Source organism: Engystomops pustulosus, chromosome 6 (genome assembly GCF_040894005.1).
Source record: "Engystomops pustulosus chromosome 6, aEngPut4.maternal, whole genome shotgun sequence".
In the NCBI taxonomy this organism is placed as follows: Eukaryota; Metazoa; Chordata; class Amphibia; order Anura; family Leptodactylidae; genus Engystomops; species Engystomops pustulosus.
This window is the reverse complement of record NC_092416.1, coordinates 189,224,219-189,246,524: the sequence shown is the minus strand read 5'-3', so window position 1 is coordinate 189,246,524 and position 22,306 is coordinate 189,224,219. Positions and strand designations below refer to the sequence as shown.

At 39.2% G+C, this 22,306-nt stretch overlaps 1 protein-coding gene and 1 pseudogene across 1 annotated transcript; one reads left to right on the top strand and one right to left on the bottom strand.

Annotated features, from left to right (window-relative positions):
- Window positions 1-1,754: 1,754 nt before the first annotated feature.
- LOC140066039 (small ribosomal subunit protein uS8-like) lies at window positions 1,755-6,901 on the bottom strand (annotated as a pseudogene).
- Window positions 6,902-10,063: 3,162 nt separating this feature from the next.
- Window positions 10,064-21,867, top strand: LOC140065196 (myosin heavy chain, skeletal muscle, adult). The gene is made up of 41 exons (XM_072112786.1): window positions 10,064-10,124; window positions 11,296-11,340; window positions 11,756-11,969; window positions 12,065-12,208; window positions 12,294-12,450; window positions 12,541-12,568; window positions 12,869-12,986; window positions 13,094-13,186; window positions 13,276-13,339; window positions 13,443-13,541; window positions 13,840-13,943; window positions 14,028-14,166; window positions 14,270-14,388; window positions 14,468-14,617; window positions 14,703-14,873; window positions 15,008-15,317; window positions 15,410-15,477; window positions 15,567-15,654; window positions 15,770-15,887; window positions 15,970-16,093; window positions 16,176-16,312; window positions 16,393-16,648; window positions 16,742-16,984; window positions 17,102-17,278; window positions 17,363-17,508; window positions 17,648-17,738; window positions 17,844-18,233; window positions 18,319-18,445; window positions 18,529-18,647; window positions 18,736-18,932; window positions 19,039-19,222; window positions 19,375-19,540; window positions 19,662-19,786; window positions 19,870-20,178; window positions 20,256-20,459; window positions 20,547-20,672; window positions 20,795-20,965; window positions 21,043-21,147; window positions 21,239-21,334; window positions 21,431-21,562; window positions 21,730-21,867. Exons 3-41 carry the CDS (start codon window positions 11,769-11,771, stop codon window positions 21,742-21,744), a joined length of 5,811 nt encoding a protein of 1,936 aa, XP_071968887.1. The 5' UTR covers window positions 10,064-10,124; window positions 11,296-11,340; window positions 11,756-11,768; the 3' UTR covers window positions 21,745-21,867.
- The last annotated feature ends 439 nt before the right edge of the window (window positions 21,868-22,306 follow it).

Sequence of the window (22,306 nt, the reverse complement as noted above, 5' to 3'; positions counted from 1 at the left end):
TAGATAGATAGGAGATAGATAGATAGATATATTTATCTATTTATCTAAATATCATCTATCTATCTATCTATCTCCTATCTATCTATCTCCTATCTATCTCCTATCTATCTATCTATCTATCTATCTCCTATCTATCTATCTATCTCCTATCTATCTGTCTATCTATCTATCTCCTATCTATCTGTCTATCTATCTATCTATCTATCTATCTATCTACCTCCTATCTATCTATCTACCTCCTATCTATCTATCTATCTCCTATCTATCTATCTATCTCCTATCTATCTCCTATCTATCTATCTCCTATCTATCTATCTATCTACCTCCTATCTATCTATCTATCTATCTCCTATCTATCTATCTATCTATCTCCTATCTATCTATCATCAATATCTATCTATCTCTATCTTATATCTCTATCTATCTTCTATCTATCTATTTATCATCTATATCTATCTATCTATCTCCTATCTATCATCTATATCTTATCTATCTCCTATCTATCTATCTATCTCTCTATCTATCTTTTTATCATCCATCTCTATCTATCTTATATCTATCTCCTATCTATCTATCTTATATCTATCTATCTATCTTATATTTATCTATTTATCTAAATATCATCTAAGATAGATAGATAGATAGATAGATATAAGATAGATAGATAGATAGATATAAGATAGATAGATAGATATAAGATAGATAGATAGATATGAGATATATAGATAGATATGAGATATATAGATAGATATGATATATATAGATAGATATGATATGTATTGATCACACATATGAGATGGATTGATATTAGATCTGTAATAGAAAGATAGATATGAAATAAATAGATATCTAAAAATGCTCCTGCCTGTCACTCCACAGCCCGGTACTGACCACCTCCCGCCCAACTGGCGTAGAAGTCACAATTGGTGGCTCTGCGCCAGGGATTGTGGCTATTCATGGCTTGTACACCTGCATTCATGTATACAGGTCGTGATACATCCCCTACCAAAGAACTACAGTAAAAAAAACTGGATACTTTTATTGAGCTATAATACAATGCAACATATCAGTTCTTATCCAGAAGCCTATGTCAAGCCTCTTACTTTATCAAGTGCTGATAAGTGTGTACAGGTGGTGGAGCTGCTGGTTATTGTTTCATGGATAGATATTAGATAGATAGAGATAGATATAAGATATATAGAGATAGATGATAAAAAGATAGATAGATAGATAGATAGGAGATAGATAAGATATAGATGATAGATAGGAGATAGATAGATAGATATAGATGATAAATAGATAGATAGAAGATAGATATAGATATAAGATATAGATAGATAGATATTGATGATAGATAGATAGGAGATAGATAGATAGGAGATAGATAGGAGATAGATAGATAGGAGATAGATAGGAGATAGATAGATAGGAGATAGATAGATAGATGATAGATAGGAGATAGATAGATAGGAGATAGATAGATAGGAGATAGATAGATAGATAGGAGATAGATAGATAGGAGATAGATAGATAGAGATAGATAGAGATAGATATGAGATAGATAGATAGATACATACATACATAGATATGAGATAGATAGATAGAGATAGATATGAGATGGATTCATTTGCTTTCTTCCCCACATATTGATCATGTAAATGAAAGCCGCGGTTGCACATCACATGTTTGTGGCTTCTCTCATGTGCTGGAGGCTTCTGCCAAACATTGTTCAAGTCAATATCAACTTCTGCGCATCACAAAAACCTACAACCCTGATAATCCCCTAATAACAGGCCCCCGGTGTGTAACTAAACAGGTAAGAACAAGCCAACAAGCTCCTGTGAGGTGTAACTGTGCCCCCATGAACCGCTATGAAGCTGCACAGAAAATAAAATGTATCAAATGTGACATAAGATAGATAAATAGATAAGAGATAGACATATGATACATAGGGGAAGATTTATCATGCACATTTTTGGTTGTATTTTAGTGACTTATTGGGCACATTTGGGTATTTGTGCAATTTTTGCACCTTTTTCCAGCAGTTTGCACCTAATTTGTCTTTGTATTTCTCCTGCTTCCACATGTTTACGTCTTGTTTAACATTAATTTGCGCCTAAAGGGCGCCAATAATTGTGCAACAACCCAGCAATCCTAAACTTACTTAGGAAAGGCAATGGTAGGAGCTGTGCAACAAAATTGCGCCATTTTTAAAATTTACACCTAATTAGGCAAGAAAAACCCTGCGTCTGACAAAGAGCCAAAACAACAAAGACAAATGAGGGGCAAAAAAAGGGACCCACAAAAGTTGCAAAAACCACAGAGAAGGGAAAATAAGATAAATGACCCCCATAGACAGATAGGAGATAACTATAAAGATAAATGATATATATATATATATAGTTAGATAATAGATAGATAGATATGAGAAGATAGAACATGATAAGTTTGATGATACATTAATATCTCAGGTGCAGAACCCTACAAGTCAGATACAATCTCCTACAGTATCAGCATCATCCAGCAATCAGCGCCAGGACTCCTCTATACACAGGATGTCACATCTCTGCTCACTGGGGTATATATATATATATATATATATATATATATATATATATATATATATATATATATCCCCCAGCCTGGACACTGGGATACAGTATAGCAGCTAGAAGTGTAGAGGAGGGTCTCATGTACCACATAATTACTACTCAATCCTTCAAGAGATGTAAGAAATCTGCACCGTACAAAGACATCACCATTGTATCTGGAGAGGACAACATAAACAAGTGTCTCCTGACAATGGACCACGTAGACATCCCACCACAGTAATCATCATCATCCAGCAGTCATACAGCATAGTGAGGGTCTTACCTGGAGCGCAGGGCTGTGCAGGGGGCTAACACTCTGCATCCAGACCTCTTATATCCCATCATCTCCTCATCATCTGTAATTGCAGTTATACCAAATCTATATTTGGTCATTAATATTGGAAGCAATAAAAACCATCTGGAGAAGTGTTGACGCCGGGGTAATTTTACTGGTGGCGGCCATTACCTTCACGAGAACATATGGACAAGTCGTTTTTCTAGGAGATGGATCTCAGGTTCTCCCGGGTCACATTTTTCCTCCTGCACCCCCTCCCGTTAAAGCAATTTGCCCAGAATACATTCTATCACTTACAGGGCAGACGGAATTTGGCAACGAGTTTCTCCAAATAGTTTAGATTTTTTTTTTAGACATTATCCATGTTTTAATATAAATTTTACTTAAAAAAAACCATCATAAAAAACACCTAGAATTTAGACTATTTGCATATTATTACAAAAAGAAGAGCAAATCCTCTGTCATGTGACTCACAAAATATACATTTATATTTAGCTTCCGACTTTTTACCTTTAGCCGACAAGTTTTTTCTATTATAATAATAATAGAGAAAAAAGATCATTTAGAAAAATTCTGAACAGTTTAAAATTTACTGCAACAAATACACAGAAATACTTGAGTTTTCACATGGATAAAGGACATTTTTATAAGTAGGTTTTTCCTTTTTCTATTCCTATCAATGAGAGATTTTTTTCCAATCCAATTTTAAAAAATCTGAAGCATTTTCCATAATAAACGCTTTCTGTGTAACATTGGTTTCTCAAGGATAAATTATCTGTGCTCAAAGGAGTCAAATAAAAATCTATAAAGCTACAAAATGTTTCTATTTTCGTGTTCCCAGTGGATCTTGGTGTCCAGCATTTAATAGGAGATTCCACTAGATGGTGATAAAGTCTCGGACTGATCTCACCGGTCGCTCGTACAGATTGATCCCCGGTCACACAGTCCCAGGATAGACAGGAATTTTGTTTTTATCTTCAACATGTTTTGGGGGATTTCCAGTTTAAAATATAATTTTTTGAATTTTAACAAATTGGCTTTAAATTTGGTAACAAATATATTGATATATTGTGAATAGCAAATTGTGTTCTTTAATTTCCATTTACGAGGATTGTTTTATGTTAATATGTATTGAGAATAGGACGTCTGGAGAGATAGTGGTGGATGACCCCAATCGGCCTTGATATCACCTTTCTCGTATTGTGTACATTGATCTCCATAAAACCTCAGGAGATGCCGTGTGGTATCGGACACAAAGACATGGGCTACAGATCTTGTATATCGCTCGTTACAACGTCCACCTGTCGGACCTGTTCTCCAGTACATCCAAAAGATGATTGATCAGATTGATATTCGGAAATTCAGAACCAAGTCACCAACTCATTGTCATATTTTCGTCATTTCCCCATTCCCTTGAACAATGCAATGTGACCAAGTTATAGTCTTCCTAAAAGAGGGGGCATTAGGGGGCACTACTGCTATGAAGGTGGCTGCCTGGACTGTGTAATGTCAAGACTCATGATATGTCTTATAGCAAGATCCACGTGATCCCGGGTACAAGAGTTTCCAGCACCTGAATCCTACTGTAATCTTTTCTACAGGTAAGATCAGGCCGCTATCTCCTCTCGTTCCATGGTCCAGTCCTGATTCCTACGTGCACTCAGTAGGTGCTTTCGTGGTGAATCGGCATCAATGAGTCGGTAATTATAACCCCTCCTCTAGAGAAAACGTTGTCACCTTCATTACCAGCGCATCAATGATCCTTGGATACCCATGACCTATTAGAACTTATCACTACATCTGGGGAATATTCCACAACTCGTGTCATGTAGAAGAACTTCTGATCTCGTCATAACCACGAGCTTTTGTCAAGGTCCCTCAGGCACTTGTCATTTTCATGGTTGAGTGATTGGTATATGACCATCGATGAAGTGAACATGCATGATTTTTGCTTAAACTTTTTGGCCTCTTTTACAATTATTACAATATTATATGAAAAACTGATCAATAAGAAAGGAGGTTGTTCTTGTGAATGACAGATAAGAACTAGAAGGAATAAGGAACTTGCATCTAACTTCCTATGACTATCCTGGAGATGTACTCGTCTGTAATGTACAGTCACTTCAATAATCCACAGAAAATCTCCGACAGGCCATTACCACATAAAGAAACTGAATCACAGTCCAGCGAGTCTTCTACATAATATTCTTGATTACCAACGAGTACGGTAAGAGAACCGGGGTAAGACTTGTCCATGATCTTGCAACTAAAGCTTGAAAATCACCGCCAGGGCCAAGTTATAATTTCAGGTTTCAACATCTTTGAGAACTTCAAACTACAAAGTTATTATAGAAATGTAAGAAGCCGATATATGGACAGTCTGGATTCAGCCACCGATGAGCCAACACTTTCCCATATGTTGCTGAGCTCTTCCGTCTCATGTCCCATTGTCGAGAAGCTGTGGGATTCATTTTGACATTATCACATAAGATTAAACAGATTTACAGGATGATAATTGGACTGAATTTATTGTGTATTAATATTTATTCTTTTTTTGTTGGGTTTCCTTAAGGAATCTTGAGGTTTGGAGGGTGTAACAGAATAATTTTGCACAAGGCCACTGCTCACATCTCAACTATGTGGAAATGATAAGTGGTAGAAGAAATACGAGATGAAAATGACTGCGCTAAAGAGGCAATAGGCCGAGGCCAGAGATAATAACACACTGACCCCTCCCCCCCCCTCTATGCAGCTTTTCTATTTCTTCTCCTGCTTTCTTTTTAATAAAAGGTTGTTTTGTGTAAACTTAGAAAAAGGTTTTGCCTCCTTGTGGTCCATGATCTGAGCTGAAGTGGTAAGTACAATATGCCCAAACTGATGAGAAGGCACGAGGTTCGTCTCCAGATGAGCTGCACTGCAAGTCTTGGACGGATGACGCTGCACTTGTTCTGTCTTCCTGGGAGATTGATAACAGTTTTTTCAGCTCAATGATCATCGAGGATTTCAAATTCTCCATTGTAACCACGATTTATCATCATTGTCAGGAGGCACACAATCATTTTGGAGCAGGGTCTGATGAGGACCTGGCACCTGCCAGGTTTCTCTGCATTTTTGACGCGTCTGAGGCCATCGGCTTGTACGTTCACGTGCAGCGTGGTGCCGCCTCTGCAATAAAGGGTGGAAGAAGAGCTTGTACTGGGATATAGGCCTAAATCTAGCCCCAGAGCTCATAAACTTCAATGTGTAGATCCCAAACTGTGGTAATTTTTTTTTAACTTTTTTGTGGTGTTAGAATTTAAAACATTTGGATAAGCTGGCCAGAAAACACTGGATTATTGGCTACATATACTTTACCCAGATATATAGGTGAAAAGAAGGGCCTGTGGCAGCAGCTTTCTGCCCTCTCCATATTGAGAGGATATATTTCCATGGTCAGGCTAAGTGTTCATATGTATGGGAGGGTGGGAAGGTGTAGTGTTAGACCAAATTAGCATCTACCGGGCAGCCATCTAAAGTGCTTGGGCCATCTTCCCATATGGGTTTTATGTCATGTTCTACTAGTTAAGCCATTACTAGTCGATGGCGACTATTTATGAACATTATTGATATATTCCAATAATTCTGTATGGCGTTTTCAGAGTTCTAACAATATAAGTTACAGGCTTTATTTATAACAGAGGTTGGGAATCTGTATTGTAGAAATTGGAGTTGAGTACGATTGGTGGGGATGACTCCCCGATCGTACAACAGCGGGCCGGTCCAGAGAGAGAGAAGAAAACAAGCGCAAGAGAATTCTTTCTATAAACGGTGGTTGATGTAAAAAAGAATAACTCTCACCTTGTGTATTTTAACTGAGGGCGTATCAAATTATAAAGCGGTCCTTTCGGAGGGTCCTTTGATGGTGGTGTAAGGAGACGCTGCTGGCCATGAGACACAAGTCCGTTTACCCAGAAAGGCGGACTTGCAAATGATAGGAATCCACGGGAAGATGGTCTCGTATAGGTCGGCACTGCATCGCTCAGTAAAGCAGTTGTTATCATATAAAAGTTGATCTTTTATTAGTAGAAACATGTATGTTACTTCACCTGACGAAGGCTCCTGTCTGGAATCCTAGGAATCTTTATGGCATTTTCTAGAAACCGTCAGTGGTTGCCAGAAAAAAAAAAACAAAACCCAATATCATTGAAGGATATTATGTCCGATTTCGTCCACAGTGAAAACAATCGGAGAGCGTTTGCCGTCTGATCTTTTTATCTGTCATAAGTTGCTAAAAGACTGGAAGACTTTATGGCGGAACTTGTTACAAATCTTAATTGAAACATATAGACCAGAAAAACACTGTGGCCCATCCGTAGCCCGATATTAAATGCCATCTTCCATATTATCAGCTTGATATTAATGTCACACTCTGAATTCCCCATATTCAACCTAATAAAACTCGTGGAACTTTTTTGAGCATTTCTATGAACAGAGAAGTTACTGACAACATGAGAAATGGATATTTTCAGAGCTATGATAACTACTTCTCATCAGGCATAGTGATGGCCGTCTATATTTGACCAGGGAATATCAGGTTTTATAACCCTATTAAAATAGATCCCAGAGGCCTTTTAAAGACTTATCCGATTGAGCCTTTATTTGCTATTAAGAAATGCCCAACATTCACTGCAGACATCAAGTCTTCCAGTAATTTATAGCAGATCAAAAGGATCAGGCAGCACAAGACACGCTCCGAGACAACAAAGAGGAGGAAATCACACACAATATTTATCAGTGATATTAGGTTTTTTTAAATTTATTTCAAAATCTAGTAACCAGTAATGAATCAAGAATCAAGGCTCAAAGCCTCGAGTACAAGCTGTCCACCAAATTTATTAAGGGTTTTAAACACTTATTCTACTAGATATTACTGTAAAGAGTCCAGAAATATGGGGAAGGAAAGCCATGGGTAACATTGTACAATAATCATTTACAATATTCCAGGGATCGTTGATTTGTAAGATGTCCATACACATTAGATGAGGCAGGTGGATGATTGAGCTGTCGAATGAATATTCGTTGAACAATCTTGTTAGTGACATAGTCTACTTCATATTGACCATTTGAGTTTTCAGACGCACCTTATAGGAGAATTCCTATACACCCAATGATTGAGTGTTGAGGGAGATCAATCTGAATTGGAGAATTCTTGCATGGAAAGATAGCAACAAAGGATCATTCATTCTCTAAATGAACTATGGCCAACCTCATTCCAGACTACGACACTGTCTCATCTAACAGCTAAAACAGCTTCTTATCCAAAATGTTAGGAAGCAAATGTATGGTCAATGCAGGATGACATCGAAATACTAGAGGAAAGTGGAGGGACCAGGATCGCTAGAGATCCATGGGTCTGTCTCTCCACCATGAGCATGATCATTAACACTAAGATTACCATAGAAGTCCCAGTGGACTTTGTAAGCATAAAAATGTTATCACACTCCGGTCTGGGTAAAGATCTACCAAGACTCCATTTTTGTGAGCATACAGTAGTTTGAGCAGGTGCCAAAGCGGTTGCAGAAGCAGAAGGGATAATACTGAGGATGGTCTACATGATAGTCTTAGCAATTTGTAAGGACACATGCACGTGACCGTATTTGGGGACTGCAAGCTAGCTGTACAACTGTACAACTCACGACCCACAACGAGGTCTATGCAAGGTGTAGCGACGCGTGGTACACGCTCCATGTGTCATTGCATGCCGTGCAACCAAGCCTATGCCTGCCCAGATTGCCGGAACTCATTTCCTATGGACATCAGCTGAGGCAGTGACGCCCACCTTCATCAATGTTCATAGGCCGTAACGTTTGTGCACACATGTTCATGTACAGGCAGTCCCTGGATTACATACAAGATAGGGTCTGTAGGTTTGTTCTTAAGTTGAATTTGCATGCAAGTCAGAACTGTATACTTTATCATTGTAACTCCAGACAAATTTTTTTGGTCTCAGTGACAATTGGATTTTAAAAATTTTGGATTGTCATCAGAACCAGGATTAATAATAAAGCTTAGTTGCTAACAACTGTGATAACTGTTGTAGCTGTTTATCATAGCCTAGGACTAAAGTACAGAAAATTACCCATTACCAGAGGTCCGTTTGAAACTAGGGGTCATCTGTAAGTCGGGTGTTCTTAGGTAGGGGAGCGTCTGTACACGAGTATATGCACCCCCATACATTCACTTACATTTACATTTTATTGTCAAAATTATTCATAATTTTTAAATAGCTTCAGCTCTCAGCTAAAGTATTCATATGTTATCATCTGAATTTTACCGTGTGTTTATCCTGGCATCCAGAATAATCCCAGAAAATATCCTAGGATATGAGCGAGTGATCCCTGTACAGGCGGTCCCCTACTTAAGGACACCCGACTTACAGACAACCCGTAGTTACAGACGGACCCCTCTGCCTACTGTGACCTCTGGTGAAGCTCTCTGGATGCTTTACTATAGTCCCAGACTGCAATGATCAGCTGTAAGATGTCTGTAATGAAGCTTTATTGATAATTCTTGGTCCAATTACACCAAAAATTTTGAAACTCCAATTGTCACTGGGGCAAAAGAAAAAAAATTGTCTAGAACTTCCATTATAAAATATACAGTTTCGACTTACATACAAATTCAACTTAAGAACAAACCTCCAGACCCTATCTTGTATGTAACCCGGGGACTGCCTGTATAAAGAAACATGCAAGATCTTGTTCCCTTGTTCTCCGTTATTCCATTATTTTAGTTATTCTCATATAATACGCTTATACTGTGCCTCACCCCCCGGTTTACAGGCAACATTTTTCATCACAAAGCCATCTGTTCCGCTGAAAATGATATCCTACACATGGCAAAAGTTACTCTGAAATAAAAGTTGTCTGAGAAATCCGTGAAATTCAGTCCTGGCCGTAGTGACATGGAGATCGCTGTTCTATATCGGGAATGAAAGCAGCCTGTCCATAAACACATCCCGATGATACGATATGCAAATAAATTGATTGACCATATGGCTAACCTTAGGTACCGGTCGTATCTTGTATCACACAGTGGTCACCAGAAGTAAAATTACAGCATCGACACATTTACAGCTGAGAGCCCTTAATATTAAGGTCCAAATATAGAGAGCGACAGAGCTGGCAGAGCAGATCTGAGGGTATAAAAGCATTAGGGGGGCAGAGAGGCCGTATCCTTCTCAGGCTCTGCATCTAGAGGTAAGTCGTCCAGCTACAGGGATGTGTCGTGTCGTACTCTCTGCTACATATCGTGGTAAACTAGGGATAGAAATTCACATTTTTATATTTTTTTCTATTGTATTTGTATGGAACTTGTGGTAAAAAAAAAAATCCCTCCATCAGAGGCGAGCACCGGACATGACACCGGTCATTGCACCAGTCATTGCACCAGTCATGGCACCAGTCATGGCACCGGACATGGCACCGGACATGGCACCAGTCATTGCACCAGACATGGCACCGGTCATTGCACCGGTCATTGCACCGGACATGGCACCGGTCATTGCACCGGACATGGCACCGGTCATTGCACCAGACATGGCACCGGTCATCGCACCAGACATGGCACCGGTCATCGCACCAGACATGGCACCGGTCATCGCACCAGACATGGCACCGGTCATCGCACCAGTCCGTGGTGTCATTGTAATAGGAAGGATTGGGCTACCGGTCCCATTACTCTGCTCTTCAAACCTGATAGAACCGGCAGAAATCTGACTCTTGGCACACAGGTGCACGGCTCGTAATCAGAACTGTGTGATATAACGAGCCATGCACCTGTGTGACCATGGTCAGATTTCTGTCCACTGGAAGTAACATAGAAGATTCCTGTAGAATGACAGCAAGCAGAGATATAGAAAACTGTAAGGAATTGATACAGAAGGCATATTGAAAAATTGTATAACTTTTTATCATAAAAACAATAACATTAATTTGCTGTAGTGGGAAGACCCCTTTAAGACCGACCAACTTTTCAGTGTGTAACTTTCAGACTGGTTTCCTTTATATCCCCCAGTGATACAGTGATATAGGACTGCTGAGACTTGCTGCCTAATTAATAGGTGGCATTGATAGTTTTCCTTTTCCCACCCTGGTAACCCCCCTTGAGATGCCGAGATAAAAGTAGATATGAATCCCCCCTCATGATGGCAGATAATTACAGCGATTCTACTATTATATAGTTTTCTACATTCATAAAAACATCCGGCCACCCCTTGGCATTGGCGGGTTGGACCAATGTTTAAGACGTTAAGGATTTTTATAGTGTGCGGAGCTCGTCTATGTGTATAATGTGTATAATGTTGTAGCTAGGAAAAATAATAAATGTACAATAATAATATCGTAATCAAATTCTTCTTTTTCCCCACAGCTAAAATCCTTTAAACTTTTTTCCATCTTGAAAGGATAATCAAAGGTACGACGACTCCCTACCATGCGTCTTTTACAGGCTACAATAGACTTAGAACTCAATTTTCTTATAAAATAGTTTATTTTAGCCCAATATTCTTGGAGTGGTGGGTGATCTGCCCTGCACCTACCGTCATTAGCCTTAGGTTTGGTACCTTTATGAACATCTAAAAATTATATATATAAGTTGTCTCTTTAGTTAAACTAAACAAAGTTCGCAAACCCCGATGCAAAATGTGTAGAAGTTTAGATGTAATTTCCAAGTAGATCATAAGTAACATAAGTAATGAATAACAGACTTATGGATACACGTTAGGTTCTTAGTTATGACTGTAAAAAATTACACACAACAACAAACATTTACACAATATTCTAACCTTCTACCATTGAAATCCTAACTAAAATTTCATCTTTTGCTCTAGAAAATCATCAGCCATGGGTGACGGTGAGATGGCTGCTTTTGGGGAGGCAGCCCAATACCTCCGAAAGTCAGAGAAGGAGAGAATTGAGGCCCAAAATCGCCCATTCGATGCCAAAACATCTTACTTTGTGATTGACCCAAAGCAGATGTACGTAAAAGGCGTCATTCAGAGCCGAGAAGGAGGAAAAGTAACTGTAAAGAAGGAAGATAACACCGTAAGTTATATAGGACAGAGATACAATAGAACTGATCACAGTGGTAAGAGTAAAGGATGTATTTTCTAAAAATGTTTTTTTTTTATTTTCTGTAGACTGTAACAGTGAAAGATGATGAAGTTTTCCCCATGAACCCTCCAAAGTACGATAAGATTGAGGACATGGCGATGATGACCCACTTGAACGAACCATCTGTCTTGTATAACCTCAAAGAGCGTTATGCCGCCTGGATGATCTACGTAAGCTCTAAAAACTTCTATGCTTTAGTATAGGCTTTGGTTTTTGTTCTTTCTTTTATTCATTTGAATTCTAAACTTTCTTCAGACCTACTCTGGGCTGTTTTGTGCCACAGTCAACCCCTACAAGTGGCTTCCCGTGTACAACCCTGAAGTTGTGGCAGCCTACAGAGGCAAGAAGCGTCAGGAGGCTCCACCACACATCTTCTCCATCTCTGATAACGCCTATCAGTACATGTTGACTGGTGAGTGATATCCTAAGAAGATACTAAATGAGTCTGTTCCTTTGTATATCTCCATATTTATGTATTACTATTTTGTCTTTTTAAAAACAGATCGTGAAAACCAGTCTGTCCTGATTACGTAAGTATCAGACACCCGGGAGTTGATAGAGAACTTCTTACCCATTAGTAAGACGTTGCCTAGATTCAGCAATATAACTGAGACATATGGTAGTGATAATCAGCGCCAACTTATAGCATGAACTCAAGGGGTAATTTCCCGATTGAATCCACCTGTTTTGGGATTGGTATTTTGCACTATTGTGTAGGGACTTTTTGGTCCTATTTAGAGAGCAGAGAGCTCCATTTAGTAATTCCTGTGATTACCACAACTTGACTTCATACTAGATCTACAAGAAACTTTTATGTTATCTATACATAGTGGAGAATCCGGAGCCGGGAAGACTGTGAACACAAAACGTGTCATCCAGTACTTTGCAACAATTGCAGCTATTGGTGACACAAAGAAGAAGGAGGAACAACCTGCTGGAAAGATCCAGGTACCGTAACTCCCTGTTTGTAGAGATGATGCCTTTCCTGAATTCAGGATTTATGCATGATGTCTATTTGCTTCTCGATCTACATGTCTCTTGTTATACTTCCATAGGGGACCCTTGAAGACCAGATTATCCAGGCCAACCCATTGCTAGAGGCTTTTGGTAACGCCAAGACCGTCAGAAATGACAACTCCTCCCGTTTCGTAAGTTTCACACTTTTGCAGTATATACTCTGTATATATCTAGTTATCACTGAATAACAATGAGGTTTCTGCTGCATTCAAAACTTTAGGGTAAATTCATCAGAATCCACTTTGGTACCACTGGAAAACTGTCCTCTGCTGACATTGAAACCTGTAAGTTGCGACCATTTTCTAGAAAATATTTCTTGTCCTATTTGTATTCTGAAACTTTTTTTTTTTTAAACTTTATAAAATTCAAACCCTTTTATTTCTTTAGATCTTCTGGAAAAATCCAGAGTAACATTCCAGCTGTCTGCAGAAAGAAGCTACCACATCTTCTACCAGATCATGTCTAACAAGAAACCAGAACTGATTGGTACGTTCATGGGATGAGACTTTCATTTAACCCTCAGCAGAGACATAGGGAATCTATGTTTTGAGGAGGACTATACCCATGTAACACCTGAAATGTACAATGTATATAGACTGTGGTGTCCAATGTTCATATAAGGTAGAACTCAATACCAAAAAAGGCCTAACCTTTGGGATCGGTTCCAAAATCACAATATCAGGGGTCCAAATATCTGCCTCCGGTCTAAGGAGGCAAATAATAAGCAAATAATATCGGAGATCATCGTTGTAGACCGATCGTTGTGTTTCCATTTCTTCTCTAGATATGCTTCTGATCACAACAAACCCCTACGACTTCCCGTATGTCAGCCAAGGCGAGATCACTGTGCCAAGCATTGATGATCAAGAGGAGTTGATGGCCACCGATGTAAGTTAAACAAACTGCTGATCATACAGATCTAGGTGTTATATATGACATATTTCTATAATTATGCTCTCCTTATGATAACAGAGCGCCATTGACATCCTTGGGTTCAATCCCGATGAGAAGGTCGGTATCTACAAAATGACCGGTGCCGTAATGCACTACGGTAACATGAAGTTCAAGCAGAAGCAAAGAGAGGAGCAGGCCGAGCCTGACGGCACAGAAGGTGACCACTATGTCAATAATTTCATTTTGAATTTGAAATGTAAAATATTGCTTCTGGTTTTAGGTGTGTGTATATCATAACATCTATTAAACTTGTTTTCCAGTGGCTGACAAGGTTGGCTACCTCATGGGTCTGAACTCAGCTGATTTGCTGAAAGCTTTGTGCTACCCAAGAGTCAAAGTCGGAAATGAATTTGTGACCAAAGGTCAAACTGTCCAGCAGGTAGGTCTCAGAGGTTTCACCACAAAAATCACAAATTGAAGATGCTCACCCATTTGACATAGTTATTATTTCTGCTCAGGTGAACAACTCAGTGGGTGCCTTGGCCAAATCTGTCTTTGAGAAGATGTTCTTGTGGATGGTCATCCGTATCAACCAGCAGCTGGACACCAAGCAGCCCAGACAACACTTCATCGGTGTCTTGGACATTGCTGGCTTTGAGATCTTTGATGTAAGTAACACGACATTAAGGGACATATGGTGTAAATGTAAGACTAATGTAACAATTAATTTGGGAAATATTTCCTCATAATCAGTTCAACAGCTTGGAACAACTTTGCATCAACTTCACCAACGAGAAGCTGCAGCAGTTCTTCAACCACCACATGTTTGTGCTGGAACAAGAGGAGTACAAGAAGGAAGGAATCGACTGGGAGTTCATTGACTTTGGCATGGACTTGGCCGCCTGCATTGAGCTCATTGAGAAGGTATCAACCAACAGCTCAGTAGTCACATGAAAAACGTATTTTGATTTCAATAGGTTAAGCCTATTTATACTTATGTTCTCCATAGTTACTTACTTAGGCTTCTATTCTAACATGAAACTAACTTTTTCATGCAGCCCATGGGCATTTTCTCCATCCTTGAAGAGGAGTGCATGTTCCCCAAGGCAACAGATCAATCATTTACAAACAAACTGTATGATCAACATCTTGGCAAGTCCAACAACTTCCAGAAACCCAAACCTGGCAAAGGCAAAGCTGATGCTCACTTCTCCCTGGTCCATTATGCCGGTACTGTGGACTACAACATCAGTGGTTGGCTTGACAAGAACAAGGACCCACTGAATGAGACCGTCATTGGTCTGTACCAGAAGTCTTCAGTGAAACTGCTGTCCTTCCTGTATTCTGCATACGCTGCAGCAGAAGCAGGTAATATTTTGTTGCAATCACAACATATAATACAAACTTGTAGAACTACCATGTCCATAGAACACAACTGAATAACAATTTTTGTGATTTAGACGCTGGTGGAAAGAAAGGTGGTAAGAAGAAGGGTTCCTCCTTCCAGACTGTGTCTGCTCTTTTCAGAGTAAGTATATATATTCAATGTGGAAGTTTATATAGTTTAATATACTTTATATTAGATTTTCTCATGTTCATAATTTCATACATCTAAAGGAAAATCTGAACAAGCTGATGAGCAACTTGAGAAGCACCCACCCTCACTTTGTACGTTGCCTGATCCCCAATGAAACTAAGACCCCAGGTAAATTGAGGGACTACTTTTGCAATGTATCACACATAAATTTCATAAGAAGCATATTCTTAAGTTCTCTCCTTTTATATTAAACAATGGTTATTATTAAATATGACTTCCTTAGGTGCTATGGATCATTACCTGGTCATGCACCAGCTCAGGTGTAATGGTGTACTTGAAGGCATCAGAATTTGTAGGAAAGGATTTCCCAGCAGAATCCTCTATGCTGACTTCAAACAACGGTAAGGGTTAAAGCTGAAGATGTTCATACTATGTATAATACCTTCGTATACATTTTTACAATGTACCGTTTCTTTTATACAGCTACAAGGTGCTGAATGCCAGTGCTATCCCAGAGGGTCAGTTCATTGACAGCAAGAAGGCTTCAGAGAAGCTTCTTGGATCCATCGACGTTGACCACACTCAGTACAAGTTTGGCCACACCAAGGTAGATTATTCAGAATTTCTGTTTTACATCCTAGAAAGTTTAATGTCAACTTATAGTGAAACTGAGATTTTTCTGTCTGCAGGTCTTCTTCAAGGCTGGTTTGTTGGGTACCCTTGAGGAGATGCGAGATGATAAGTTGGCACAGCTGATCACTCGTACTCAGGCCATCTGCAGAGGATACCTCATGAGAGTAGAGTTCAAGAAGATGATGGAGAGGAGGTACTTCAAATTGAGGCTTATGCTACAAATGTCTCATTTTCATAGACCATGTTTGTGATATAATTATATTTTGTTCCCAGAGAATCTGTCTTCTGCATTCAGTACAACATCCGCGCATTCATGAATGTCAAAACTTGGCCATGGATGAAACTTTATTTCAAGATCAAGCCTCTCTTGAAGAGTGCGGAGTCTGAGAAAGAGATGGCCAACATGAAAGAAGAGTTTGAGAAGACAAAGGAGGCTCTGGCAAAGTCAGAAGCAAAGAGAAAAGAGCTAGAAGAAAAGATGGTCTCCATCCTCCAGGAGAAAAATGATCTTCAACTCGCAGTTGCATCTGTAAGTCATTATTAGAAATTCTAAAGAGACCAAAATGTAACATTGAAATTTTTTAATAGAGTTTCCATTGTTTTAATAAATGGTTTCTTGCAGGAATCTGAGGGTCTGGCAGATGCAGAGGAAAGATGTGAGGGTCTCATCAAAGCCAAGATTCAACTGGAGGCCAAAATCAAAGAAATCAATGAGAGGTTAGAAGATGAAGAAGAATCAAATGCAGAACTGACTGCCAAGAAGAGGAAACTGGAGGATGAGTGCTCCGAGCTGAAGAAAGACATTGATGATCTTGAGCTGACATTGGCCAAAGTAGAGAAGGAGAAACATGCCACAGAGAATAAGGTATGCATTGTAATCAGGATGACGTGAAACACACCTAAGAACCCACAAGTGTTACCTTTGAGAGATACGTAAAATATGGATTCTTTGAAGAATTGTTAACCTTTTGTCAAAATCTAGGTCAAAAACCTTACTGAAGAAATGGCTGTCCTTGATGAAAGCATTGCCAAACTTACAAAAGAAAAGAAGGCACTTCAGGAAGCCCACCAACAAACTCTGGATGATCTTCAAGCTGAAGAGGACAAAGTCAATACTCTGACTAAGGCCAAGACTAAGTTAGAGCAACAAGTTGATGATGTAGGTTCTGGTCTGAAGAAATGGCTTTTGCCAAAAGATAAGAGTGGTGCCATAGAGAAATAATAACATATTTTGTTATCTCAGCTTGAAGGATCTCTTGAGCAAGAGAAGAAACTTCGCATGGACTTAGAGAGAGCAAAGAGGAAGTTGGAGGGTGACCTTAAGTTGGCTCAGGAGTCTACAATGGACTTAGAAAATGATAAACAACAGCTAGATGAAAAAGTTAAAAAGTAAGAAGGGTTCTATATAACATTTGGCTGACTGTAACCCCATAAAATATTCAAAACCACTCTATTCATCTATTGTATTCTGTCTGTCTTTGAAAAAGTGATTTCTGATATGATTTTATATCTTACTTTTATTCAATAGGAAGGAATTTGAAATCAGCCAGCTCCAGAGTAAGATTGAAGATGAACAGGCACTGGGAGCTCAGCTTCAAAAGAAGATTAAGGAGCTCCAGGTAATATAAGTAACACTTAATACTCTAAAAAGACAGCATTAAAACTTATTTCATTTTTATAAAATGAAACTAATATCTACAAAATTAAAAAAAAAAACATTGTAGGCTCGCATTGAGGAGCTTGAAGAAGAAATTGAGGCAGAACGTGCCGCCCGTGCCAAGGCTGAGAAGCAGCGTTCTGATCTTTCTAGAGAGCTCGAGGAGATCAGCGAGCGTCTGGAGGAAGCTGGTGGTGCAACCTCTGCTCAGATTGAGATGAACAAGAAGCGCGAGGCTGAATTCCAGAAGATGCGTCGCGACCTAGAAGAAGCCACCTTACAACACGAAGCCACTGCCGCCGCTCTCCGTAAGAAGCATGCCGATACTACAGCTGAGCTTGGGGAACAGATCGACAATCTCCAACGAGTCAAACAAAAACTGGAGAAAGAGAAGAGCGAGCTCAAGATGGAGATTGATGACCTTGCCAGCAACATGGAATCTGTCTCCAAAGCCAAGGTCAGAACAATACATTTTTCATGAAACTGTTTTCTTTTACTGGAATCTTCAGTATTACATATATTCACACTACTTTACATTATAGTCAAACCTAGAAAAAATGTGCCGAACACTGGAGGACCAATACAGTGAAGTTAAGACAAAGGAAGATGAGCATCTTAGGGTACTCAACGACTTGAATGCCCAGAAAGCACGTCTTCAGACTGAAAATGGTAAATTTTACTTTTAAAAAGTAATGGTATCAGCTCGGAAATCATAAGCAGAAGGTTGACTTTGCTTTACTTATATTAATTAGGGGAATTTGGCCGTCAACTGGAGGAAAAAGAATCTTTAATTTCTCAGCTTTCCAGAGGAAAACAGGCTTTCACCCAACAGATTGAAGAGCTGAAAAGACAGCTAGAAGAAGAAACCAAGGTATGGCTTTAAATTGTGAAAATGTAAAGTACATTTTGATTACTTATTTTCTCAAACATGTGTGTGATAACGTTTTGTTACCGAACAGGCCAAAAACGCACTAGCACATGGTCTTCAGTCTGCCCGCCATGACTGTGACTTGTTGAGGGAACAATTTGAAGAGGAGCAAGAGGCAAAGGCTGAACTTCAACGCTCTTTGTCCAAGGCCAATGGTGAAGTCTCTCAGTGGAGAACAAAATATGAGACAGATGCCATCCAACGTACAGAGGAGCTGGAAGAAGCCAAGTATGTTACCTTTAATCTCAAAGCTTTAATCCCTAATCAAATCATCAATACAAATAGGTCTTCTTCTTAACAATTAGGTTTTATATCTTATTTTCTTAATTAACAGGAAGAAACTTGCACAGCGCCTCCAGGAAGCTGAGGAACAAATTGAGGCTGTCAACTCAAAATGTGCCTCTCTGGAGAAAACCAAACAAAGACTTCAAGGAGAAGTTGAAGACCTCATGGTTGATGTAGAAAGATCAAACTCAGCTTGTGCTGCCCTTGACAAAAAGCAAAGAAACTTTGACAAGGTAATTTATTAGTACAATTACTTTTATGTGGAGTTTAATAAAGTGGAGGCAACATTTGCAAAATTTTGGAGAGGCAAAGATGGGCAAAAATAAATTCCCTCTTGGATTAGAAGAATATTTCTAATACTGTAATATGGTCTTGTACTCCATAGGTTCTTTCAGAATGGAAACAGAAATATGAGGAAGCCCAGGCTGAACTTGAAGCTTCTCAGAAGGAATCAAGATCCCTTAGTACAGAAGTATTTAAGATGAAGAATTCATATGAGGAAGCACTTGATCATCTTGAAACACTAAAGAGGGAAAATAAGAACCTCCAACGTAAGTGCCACCACCATGTCCTATGGATGTAACAGCCATGAAGACTTTTGTAGTATTATATATACATATTTTTTATTTTCATCATATTTACATGCTCCTCTTTTCTTGTACCCCTTTCTAGAGGAGATCTCTGACTTAACTGAACAAGTTGCTGAATCTGGAAAGAGCATCCATGAAATTGAAAAATCTAAGAAACAAGTTGAACAGGAAAAATCTGACCTGCAATCAGCACTGGAAGAAGCAGAGGTAGGAGGACTAGAATATGTCCTAAAACTCATGATATTGTTGAATGGATGTAGATCACAGACTTAATGATGTGTATAAACTAGGGATCCTTGGAGCATGAAGAGGCAAAGATCCTACGTGTCCAACTTGAGCTTAATCAAGTGAAGTCTGAAATTGACAGAAAAATTTCTGAGAAAGATGAAGAAATTGAACAAATCAAGAGAAACAGCCAGAGAGCCCTGGAATCCATGCAGAGCACTTTGGAGTCTGAAATTAGAAGCAGGAATGATGCTCTAAGACTGAAGAAGAAGATGGAGGGAGACCTCAATGAGATGGAGATCCAGTTGAGCCATGCCAACCGCCAGGCTGCAGAGGCCCAGAAACAACTCAGGAACGTACAGGGACAACTAAAGGTAGGTCACTAGGATGATTTTATCAAGGCTAACATAGGATTACTGACTAGATAATGAACTGAATTATTTCCCTTCAGGATGCCCAACTGCATCTGGATGATGCCATAAGAGGAAATGATGACCTGAAAGAACAACTGGCTATTGTAGAAAGGAGAAATAATCTCATGACAGTGGAAATTGAGGAAATCAGGTCTGCCCTGGAACAGACAGAGCGCGGCCGCAAGGTGGCAGAGCAAGAGCTTCTCGACGTCACTGAGCGCGTCCAGCTCCTGCACTCTCAGGTTGGTCAGATATTTAATTCTCTGCATCCATGTTACACCTAGACATTATTTATCTCATCACTAACATTATAATTCTCCACTGTACAGAATACTAGCCTGATCAACACCAAGAAGAAGCTTGAATCTGACTTATCTCAACTTCAAAGTGAAGTGGAGGAAGCTGTCCAGGAATCAAGGAATGCAGAAGATAAGGCCAAGAAAGCAATTACAGATGTGAGTAATAATCCGTAAGAAATCATTCAAAAATTGGACCTGGTGGATCTACTGGAATCAAACTTTTAATTAACATCTTATTTCAGTTTTTTTAACTCCTTTGGTCTTCTTTATTATTCTAGGCTTCCATGATGGCTGAAGAACTGAAGAAGGAACAGGACACCAGTGCTCACCTCGAGAGGATGAAGAAGAACCTTGAGCAGACCGTGAAGGACCTTCAGCATCGCCTTGACGAGGCTGAGCAGCTGGCAATGAAGGGTGGCAAGAAGCAACTGCAGAAACTGGAGGCTAGGGTAAGAAAGTGTCGCTGGTTTTGAAAGCCTTCAACAACCCTAAGTGCAGAAAGACTGTAAACATAAAATTATTTTAGGTGCGTGAACTTGAAAATGAACTTGAAGCTGAACAGAAGAGAGGATCAGAAGCCATTAAGGGCGTCCGCAAGTACGAGAGGAGAGTCAAAGAGCTGTCATATCAGGTATTTGAGATAAACCGAGATAAACAAAAGCCTCATTCAATAAATGTTTTTACATGAAATCAATTTTACACACTTCATATTTTATTACCAGACCGAGGAAGACAAGAAGAACGTGTTCAGGCTGCAGGACTTAGTGGACAAATTGCAGTTGAAAGTGAAAGCTTACAAGAGACAGGCAGAGGAGTCTGTGAGTGTCTGCACTTTTATAACTTAATAATTATATGTATGAGAATATTTAGAGTCTTCGTCTCTTCATTAACACATTAACACAATTCTCTTGTAGGAGGAACAAGCCAACACCCACCTGTCCAGATTCAGGAAGACTCAACACGAGCTGGAGGAGGCTGAGGAACGCGCTGACATTGCCGAATCTCAGGTCAACAAACTAAGAGCCAAGAGCCGTGACATCGGCAAGGTAGGTTCATTGTTCTGATCCATGGTTGTGAAGATTGTACCTAACGTCAAATACCATCCTCTGAGCTTTTTAATATTTATCATATAAATTACATAAAAACATTAGAAAGTGCTAAAACCCGATAAAATTGAATCTAATTGCTACATTTCTTTTTTTTATATCCACAGAAGGCAGAAGAATAAAGAAGGATCAAAATGTCAAATATTTACAAAAGATGTTCATAAAATATGGGCCGGTTTTGTAAATCGTGGGTCAGCTTTGTAGTATTTTTCGTCTCTAGATGCAAATAAATTCTCTGCACACAGTATCTTGGTTTTGTCTTATTATTTTTCTTACTTTGTGAGACAAGGGGCAACAAAACATTTAAAGGGTAACCATCATTCTGAGCAAAAAAAAAACCCTCAAAAATCATAATTCTGCTCAAAAGGTGTCCTTGGGAATGATTCCTCCTTTAGTTTACTTTTTGGCCCATAGCAACTTTGTTTTCCAGCTCTAAAAATTAACTACAATCAGCAAGATGGAGGGGCGGGACCTGCCTCCTGTGACATCATCACAAGCATGCTGACCAATGAGACCATAGCTTGTGCATCTTAGACACACCCACACAGGCGAATGTGGAGATTGTGGCTAAGAGGCTGAATAATTTACATACATGAAAATGTGAAGGTTTATTCAATGACAAGAAAAGTTTCGACATTAGAACTTTTTCAATTAGAGAAGAGTGAACACTGATACAAGTAATAG

Bases quoted from the DNA above. Each gene is read 5' to 3' on its own strand.
- LOC140065196 (XM_072112786.1), top strand. From the start codon at position 11,769: ATGGGTGACGGTGAGATGGCTGCTTTTGGGGAGGCAGCCCAATACCTC. The intron at 14,874-15,007 runs GTATCAACCAAC...TTTTTCATGCAG, and splicing joins GCATTGAGCTCATTGAGAAG to CCCATGGGCATTTTCTCCAT. The intron at 16,094-16,175 runs GTAGATTATTCA...TTCTGTCTGCAG, and splicing joins ACAAGTTTGGCCACACCAAG to GTCTTCTTCAAGGCTGGTTT.